The sequence below is a fragment of the Lactuca virosa genome, chromosome 4 (assembly GCF_052849685.1).
Source record: "Lactuca virosa cultivar CGN04683 chromosome 4, Lactuca_virosa_CGN04683_v6, whole genome shotgun sequence".
In the NCBI taxonomy this organism is placed as follows: Eukaryota; Viridiplantae; Streptophyta; class Magnoliopsida; order Asterales; family Asteraceae; genus Lactuca; species Lactuca virosa.
In genome coordinates this window covers 294,127,652-294,136,681 of record NC_136429.1, presented here as the reverse complement: position 1 = coordinate 294,136,681, position 9,030 = coordinate 294,127,652, and the positions used below count along the sequence as shown (strand labels likewise).

The 9,030-nt window shown below is 40.7% G+C and overlaps 1 protein-coding gene and 1 non-coding gene across 2 annotated transcripts; one reads left to right on the top strand and one right to left on the bottom strand.

Moving 5' to 3' along the window:
- Positions 1 to 2,890: 2,890 nt before the first annotated feature.
- On the bottom strand, positions 2,891 to 2,997 carry LOC145110258 (small nucleolar RNA R71). Its single transcript, XR_013709642.1, has one exon. It is a non-coding gene; the product is annotated as a small nucleolar RNA R71 (small nucleolar RNA).
- Positions 2,998 to 3,643: 646 nt separating this feature from the next.
- On the top strand, positions 3,644 to 4,948 carry LOC145105989 (uncharacterized). The gene has a single exon (XM_079043046.1). It carries the CDS (start codon positions 3,644 to 3,646, stop codon positions 4,946 to 4,948), a length of 1,305 nt encoding a protein of 434 aa, XP_078899172.1.
- The last annotated feature ends 4,082 nt before the right edge of the window (positions 4,949 to 9,030 follow it).

Below are 9,030 nucleotides of genomic sequence, written 5' to 3'. Positions count from 1 at the left end.
CATGTGATGGAAAAAACTTAATTTAATGTTAACTTTGAGAATATGATCTTGGATGAAGTGATATCTTAGCTCAATGGGCCTCGTTTGGAGTGTTGTATTGGATTGTACGATATTGCAATTATACTTTCATAATCAAAATAATTTGGCATGTGAAGCATTTTCTAGCAGTAATACATACATGAAGTTTTCATCCATAATACTTATGAATAGCAACTCGCTACTATGAAATATTCATCTTCTGAGGTGGACAATGAACCACGATTCTCTTTTATGGATGATCACTAAATGACTAATATTCCGCTGAGGAATTGACATCCTTCGGATGTACTTTTTCTGTCCAATCTACATCCTATATGGTTTGCATCTGTGAAAGCCTAAAAATTGAAGTCGTTTCCTGATGGGCACCAAAGTCATAAGGCTTGTCTCCCTTTAAGATATCTAAAAATATGATTAACTGCTTTCAGATGAGATACTTTGGGATCAGTATGATACCTTGTGATATGTTCATATATATATATATATATATATATATATATATATATATATATATATATATATATATATCATATATTAGTATTCTTAAATACTTTTATGCCCTTTATGGAACAAAAGGTACTTAATTTATTATGAATTATGTTGTAGAGATAAAAGACATGCTTGGAGCAAAAAGGAAGCTGGAAGCTGTAAGCTGGATGCTGGAAGTTGGGAGTTTGAATCAAAGCTTTAAAATGAAGAAAAATATACCCTACACGTCGTGGTGGACTTCCCACGGTATGGTGACTTGAAGAATCCCTATTTGCTTTGAAGACTTGTTGACCACGGGATAAACACGAAGACCACGGCGTGGTGGCCTTACCACGTCGTGGTGCTCTGAATTCAGGAAAAATATAAATATATCACATTCTCCTCCGAATTGGAACTTTTGGCTCTGGAAGTAATCATCACTTTTGAAGGCAAAGCACATGTTCTAAGGCATGGAAGCAAGGAATTCGATCATACCATTGGAAGTAGGAGCATTAAGGCAACAAATCTCTACACTTCGATTTTTTCATTAGATTTTTCCATGTCAATTACTTTGAATTTCGATTTTATGTTCTTGTTTGCTGAAATCATGAGCTAATTTCTCATGACTTTCGTTTAGTTTAGGATGTATTGATTATTTGTGGTTGAATTTATGGATTGGATTTAGCTATTTGGTAATTTGTTGATTTTGCTTATTAAAGAACCTCACGACTTTTGATAAATATTTTCTCTACTTATTGTTGAATATGATTAAGTTAGTATGACTATCTTTCTTAGTTAAATTTTAATCTTATGATCTTGTGAATTGCAAAATTGTAGGACTAGAGATTTGAACAAAACCTAGGGTTAAGTAGAAAATTGGGTAAAAAGGTATAGGAGCTAATATCTGACGACAAATCATATATTGAATTTAATCAATAAACTAAATTGATCAATCTATTATAAGTGTAATTAACTCGAACAGAACACTAGTAAACTTGTTAGTTTGTCCGCCTGATCACTGAATAAATAAGATAGTTTGCTAAATGATCAAACTAGTGAACACTAATTTGGTCATATTAGGAATCGGTAACCAAAGAAACTAAAATTCATTGCACTTCAATAAATCAAGCATAATAACAATTAAATCTGAAGCTAAACGAAAGTCCCTTATTTACCTTGGTTAAGTCATTTTTGCTTGTTTGCTTAGTTTTAGTGCTAGCTTAATTAGTTGATAGTTAGTTAGTTTGGTAAATTAAGTTTCTAGTCTTGCAAAACTAGAGAAAAACCCTTTATAATTTTATTAGTAATTAATTAGCAGTAGATAAAAATTAGCTAAAAACACCGTTCTTTGTGTTCGACACTTGTTCTTACCATAACTATATTATTACACGATTAGGTACACTGCCTAGTGTGTTTAATATTCTAGTGAAACAAACATTAGTTTTATAAAATTGAAACTTGAATAAATATATATACACATTAAATACACATCAAGTTTTTGGCGCCGTTGTCGGGGAACGGTTCAGTTTTAGTTACTTTAAATCTGCTATTTTATTAGGATTATTTACTGTTTAGTTACTTTTACTTTTATTTAGGTTTTTATTCTTTTTTGACTCACCACGTCGTGGTAACTTTCACCACGTCGTGGCATCGTAACAGTAGAACTTTGTTTTTCGTTTTTGTTCTTTTTACGTGTTTCCTTTGTTTGTTTGTAGTTCGTATATGACCCGTGGATCAAATTCATCTTTGATTCCACAACTTGAAGACCCGGAATCCGCTTTTCGCAAAAACAAAGACAAAACCATAGGAGAATCCGCTACGCCATAGAAGTCACCTTTTAAGAATCTCAAATCGGTTTTTGGCAAGAAGAAGGGAAAAGTGGGAGAATCCAGCAAAACAATGAAGGACGAAGATACAAAGAGCAATCCAACGAAGGAGGGCACCGAGTACAAAACAGAAAAGGAAGGAAGCGAAACCGAATCTGAAACAGAAAGCGAGCTAAACAGCGAACCCCACAACACCATGGCGAACATTGCCGACCTCTCGATGAAGGCATACAAAAAGCGAATTCGTGATGACACCGGACCGGGGCTCGTGCAACCCACCATTCCTGCCACTGCCACTTTTGAACTCAAAGGGCATATCCTTTCTGCACTAAAGGAGATTCCATTCACCGGAAAAGATCACGAATTAAGTCAACGACATCGCCGACTACTTTAACATTCCAAATGTTCCACGGGAAACGGTGTTGTTGAGGATGCTCCCTGTCACTTTCAAGGGAGCAGCCAAGGATTGGTTGAAGGCACTACCACCGGGCGCGATAACGACGTGGGAAAGGATGCTTGAATCGTTTTTGGAACAATTTTGCCCACCATCGAAGGTGGAGAAACTCAAAAAGGCTATTGCAAATTTTGAACAACAAGTGGGAGAGTCACTATATGAAGCATGGGAGAGCTACAAAGGATTGCTTCAAAATTGTCCCCAAAACGACCTCAATGTTCAACAAGAAGTGTCGATCTTTTATGATGGGGTAAACGTCACCACTAGACAATTCCTTGACTCTAAAGGCCCTTTAACAAAGAAAAATCCGGCAGAAATGAAGGAGCTCATTGAAGAATTCTCCAAACACTCTAGAGAGTATCATAATCCTAGGAATGATGTAACAAGGGGATTGGCTAATGCTGCTTTGGAAGATATGTCGGTAGTTTTGGCGATGTTGCAAAACATAGATAGGAGGATGACGAAGATGGATCAAACAATCCATGCTATTCGGGTTGGGTGACAAAACTATAACAGGCCATGTTTGACTAGAGATTGTGATCTTGATGAGAATGGGAACTGAAAGGTTCAAGCTTTTTACTCGAGTGGTGATCAATTTGATGAAGACTAGAGGAAGCCCAAGAAAAAGTGGTTACCTTATGATGAGTACAAAAAGTCCAAGGAGGAAAAATATGAACAGAAAGGAAGGGGATTTTACCAAAGAGAGGAACCAATAACTAAGAAGAAATCTGATTTCGAGACGATGCTCACCCGTTTTGCAGCTGCATCCGAGAAAAGACACGAGGGAACAGAAGCAGCAATTAGAGAAGAACAAGCAGCAATTAGAAAACAACAAGTAATGATGAAGTAACAACAAGAGATGATGAAAGACCATCAAGCATTATTCAGAAATCAGCAAGCTTCGATCCTCAACATTAAAAAAGAACTTGGGCAACTAGCTAAGCAATTTAGCGATCGGCCTACGGGAGGACTTCCAAGAAACAGTGAACAAAACCCGAGAGGAGCTCAAATCCAAGCCATTACCACTAGAAGTGGGAAAATTATCACTCATTTAACGCCCATAGATGGAAACAACCTGGACGTGGAGAAGGAAGTTCAAGAAGAAAGTCAACGACAAGGTCTTGCACAGTCACCACGACGTGGTACAAATACCACAGCACGGCAAGAGCCTGAAAAGAAAATTGATGAACCCGTAAATGCATACCGCCCACCATTGCCATTCCCAAGTAGAGCAATTCAAGAGAAGCATGCTGAAGATTTTCGGAGGTTCTTAGATCACATAAAGTCTCTTGAAATAAATATTCCATTCCTTGAGGCCTTAGCCGAAATGCCAAAATATGCCAAGTTTCTCAAGGACCTTTTAACAAACTGCAAGAAAATGGAGGGATTATCAAAAATAGCATTGAATGAAACTTGTTCCGCTGTAATGCTAAACATGTTACCAAAGAAGACAGGGGATCCATGGAGCATAACCTTACCATGCGAATTCGGGAATCTAGCAACTAGTCATGCTCTAGCCAACTCGGGAGCTAGTGTTAATTTGATGCCCTATTCGTTTTTCAAGAAGCTTGATCTCCCCAAACCAAGACCGGTCCGCATGGTCATACATTTAGCCAACACTACCATGACCTTCCGAAGGGGTATATGTGAAGACTTGCTAGTAAAAGTTGACAAGTTTGTTTTTCCCGCGAATTTCATCGTATTAGATATGGAAGAAGATGAACAAGTCCCAATCATCCTTGGAAGGCCCTTCTTGAGCACCGCCCGAGCCTTAGTTGACATTAGAGAGCCCAAAATCACTCTCCGAGTAGGAGAAGAAGCGGTCAATTTTGGGGTTAACCGGGCAATCCAACATTCAAGAATAAGTGACGATACGACTTTTTCCGTCGATGTGCTTGATGAACTATTTGAAAAAGAGCTAGGAGGGTGGAAAGAAAAAGAAACCGAGGGATTTATGCTGCTTGAAGAGGGTGATTTTGATGGCGAACTAGATCTACAAGAATTGGAGAAGCTATTGGAAGAAAGTGAGTACAATGAAGTAATGAAAGAGGTAGAAGAGGCAACAAGACGTGGTGATAGAAACACGTCGTGGTCAACAATTTTCCACGATCTAACATTAAAAGTTGCAAAACCACGACATGGAAAGAGGCCCACGTCATGGTGACTGACGAAAAAACAAAAGTTGAGCTTAAAGCCTTACCCGAGCACCTGGAGTATGCATTCTTGGAAGAAGGGCAATAAAAACCAGTAATTATAGCTTCCGATCTAGCTAAACATGAAAAAGAGAGCCTCGTGGAAGTACTAAGGAAAAGACAATGTGCCATAGCATGGAAGATAACTGACATCAAAGGGATTAGTCCAGCTTATTGTTCCCATAAAATCAACTTAGAAGAAGGGGCTAAACCCATAGTTTAACGCCAAAGAAGACTTAACCCAAATATGCAAGAAATAGTGAAAAAGGAGGTGGTTAAACTTTTACATGCCGATCTTATTTATTCAAACTCCGATAGCTCATGGGTAAGTCTGGTACACGTGGTACCAAAGAAAGGAGGAATGACGGTGGTTACCAATGAAGATAACGAGTTAATCCCAACAAGAACAGTAACCGGGTGGCGCGTTTGCATCGACTATCGAAAGCTTAATGATGCTACATGCAATGATCACTTTCCGCTACCATTTATCGATCAAATGCTCGAAAGACTATCCGGTCATCTCTACTATTGTTTCCTTGATGGTTTCTCGAGGTACTTCTAAATTCCAATTGACCCACAAGACCAAGAAAATACCACTTTTACTTGCCCAAGTGGGACATTTGCATATAGACGCATGCCTTTTGGGTTATGCAATGCACCAGCTACATTTCAAAGGTGCATGATGACTATCTTCCATGACATGATCGAGAAATTTATGGAGGTTTTCATGGATGACTTCTTAGTTTTTGGGTCCTCTTTTGAAGATTGTTTATCTAACTTAGACCTAATGTTAGCAAGATGTGAGAAGACCAACCTAGTCCTAAATTGGGAGAAGTGCCACTTCATGGTAAAGGAAGGGATTATGGTGGGACACAAAGTCTCAAGGTTGGGGATAGAGGTAGATAGAGCAAAAGTTGACACGATAGCTAAATTACCGCCCCTAACGAATGTGAAAGGGGTAAGGAGCTTTCTAGGCCATGCGGGATTTTACCGCCGTTTCATTAAAGACTTTTCGAAGATCACGAGGCCATTGACTCAACTTCTTTTGAAGGATGCCCCATTTGACTTTTCTAAAGAATGTCATGAAGCGTTTCAATCGTTAATGGAAAAGTTGACTACTACCCCTATTATGATAGCCCCAAATTGGAGTCTTCCTTTTTAGCTAATGTGTGATGCTAGTGACTATGCGGTGGGAGCTGTTTTGGGACAAAGAATTTGCAAACATTTTCAACCTATTTACTATGCAAGCAAAACTTTAAACCCGACTCAAGAAAACTACACTACTACCAAGAAGGAGTTGCTCGCGGTGGTTTATGCTTTTGATAAATTCCGCCCATATCTAGTTTTGTCAAAGACAATTGTATTTACCGACCATTCTGCTCTTAAGTATCTCTGTAACACCCCTAATCCAGCAGACAAGAAAGGAAAGAAAAACCCCAAGTCAAGAGGTCTACTTGTCGAGTCCAGGGAGGAACTCGACGAGTAGGAGCGCGTTTTGGGTCGCGGGTTTAGTGACCTACTCAACGAGTCGGTAGACCGACTCGGCGAGTTGGTCTGGGTTTGGGAAACCCTAACTTCGGACTTAGTGCCCTATTTAAGCATCTCATTCTTATTCCACCAGCCTCATTGTCAGCCTCCACTATCCAGAGCATACACCTCGAAACCCTAGTGTCTCCCTTGAGTTTGTAAGCCACTCTTGTGAGAACTTGAGTATTCTTGAAGCTTAGAAGAAGAAGAAGAAGGAGGTTGGAGGTTCAAGAAGGAAGAAGTAGATCCAGAAGATACACTCCATTTGCTGCATTTCTTGGTAATCAAATCTTCATCTTGACTTATAGTCTCTTAGATCTAATTATGTCCACTTTATGAGAGTTTTGGTTCATGGAGCTTGATCTATGGGACAAGGATGTCCCAAGCAAAGATCCTTTCAGATCTGGGGTCCCTAAGAGTGGCTAGGGCATAAAGGTGCAAGCTTTATGCCATTAGAACTGCCCATGCAAGGTTTAAGAGGTTGTTATGGCCTTTTGAGCAAAAGGGCCATACATGGGTGTAAAGGCAGAGGATTTATGTGTTATATCGACCCTAGGAGGTCAGATCTACCCTTTGGATGAGATGAGCTCAACAAAAATCAGGTTTATGGACAAGTACTTTAGGGGACTCGGTGCGTCGGGTATTGGCCCCCCAACTTTTTTTGTTTCTGAGGAATCTGGTTGAGTCTAGAAGGGGACTCAACAAGATGGACGTGATTTTAGACCTGGAAATCATGGGACTCGGCGAGTGTATGAACAAACTCGGTGAGTCCAAGGCAATCTCCCAACCCATGAAGACGTACTCGACGAGTTGTTCATACAACGCGGCTAGTCACAGACTAGTCACACTCATATGATGAAGATGAACTCGACGAGTTCAAGGATGAAATCGGCGAGCCAAATGAAGATAGTCCCAATGTTATGTTTGAAGGAGAACTCGTCAAGTTCTTGCTAGACTCGACGAGTAATGTCGGGGTTGGGAACAGATGAAAGAATAAGGAATCGACGAGTTGGTGAACCAACTCGGCGAGTCAGGTCAACTGGGTGTTGACTTTGACCATGGACCGTTGACTTTGACCAGAGTTGACTAGTTTGACTTCTGGAGGGCATTTTGGGACTAAGTGTTATGTTGGTATTGGTAGTTCGGGAAGCCGAAGGGTCAGTAGTTCGGGAATTTCCAGTCAGCAGCCAGAGGAGTATGAGTAGGAATCAGCAGTATGAGGTGAGTCTCCTCACTGTGTGCATGGCTCTACGGCCACAATGTCGGCCCATTATGTTTGTGTATAGTAGGAAGACCCGGCGGTTAGCACTAGGTATTTTTAAGATATGTGTCGGGCGAGGCCCGAGGAATGTAGTATGCTAGAGGTAGTTATGATTCTCGTATGTGTTAGAGTTGATAGGTTCCAGTCCAAGATCCGATGCTGGGGTAAGCCCGAAGAGTGTTTATGGTAGTATGGTTCCGGACCAAGGTCCGATGTCGGGGCAAGCCCGACGAAGGTTTATATGTTGAATGTTAGATTATACTTGTTGTCTTTGTGATACTTGTATGTGCCTGGTAGGGAGGTGAGTGTGGGCGAGGTCCCGTATCTCATCACTAGCCGAGTATGGACGAGGTTCCGTATCTCCTTAGTTACAGAGCAGGGGCGAGGCCCGAGATAGGAAGGAGGTGAGTGTGGGCGGGGGCCCGTATCTCACTATCAGCGGGAGCCTGGACGAGGTTCCATGACTCATCAGTAGCAGGATAGGGGCGAGGCTCAGGTTAGGCGAGGCCTTAGATCAGGACTATAGTAGAGTATGTTTAAGCTATTTGTTATGTGTTATGTTATATGTTTGTATGTGTTTGGCGGGCGAGGCCTAGAGACAGGCGGGGCCTAAGAGAAACAGATCTGTATATCGAGCGGGGCTCGATGCCAGGCAGGGCCTTTTGTCGGACGGGGTCCGATGCCGTAGTTAGTCCGATGTCGGGCAAGTCCCGATGCAGCGGGCGGGGGCCCAATATGTGGTTATGTATGTGGTATGTGGTAGGTTGGGGAAACTCACTAAGCTTTGTGCTTACGGTTTTCAGTTTTGGTTTCAGGTACTTCTGGTAGTGGAGGGAAGAGCTCGGGATGATTGCATTGCACACACACACACCAAGAAGTTTAGCCTGGAATGTTTACTCTAATAAGATGAAGAAGTGTTTGAAATGATACTCTGATTTGAGATAATAACTTATGATTTTGGATGAATGACTTTAAAATTATGGTTTAATTAATGATTTAAAAATGAAATTTTTGGTCTTGATTTTTGGGCTGTTTCAAGTTGGTATCAGAGCCTTGGTTTGAGGGATTCGGGCACACTCTCGGGTGTGTCTGGACTCAAACTGAGGAATTGGTATGAAAATTTTCAAAAGGAAAATCAATTTTAGAAAATGAGCTTTGAGAAAAAAAAAGAATTTCTAGAAAAAGAAAAGAGTTTTGAAAAGAAAAAAGAACATTGAAAAAGAAGAAAAGGGGTGTGGTGCATGCAATCAGCCGAGCTCAAGAAAG

Bases quoted from the DNA above. Each gene is read 5' to 3' on its own strand.
- LOC145105989 (XM_079043046.1), top strand. From the start codon at position 3,644: ATGATGAAAGACCATCAAGCATTATTCAGAAATCAGCAAGCTTCGATC.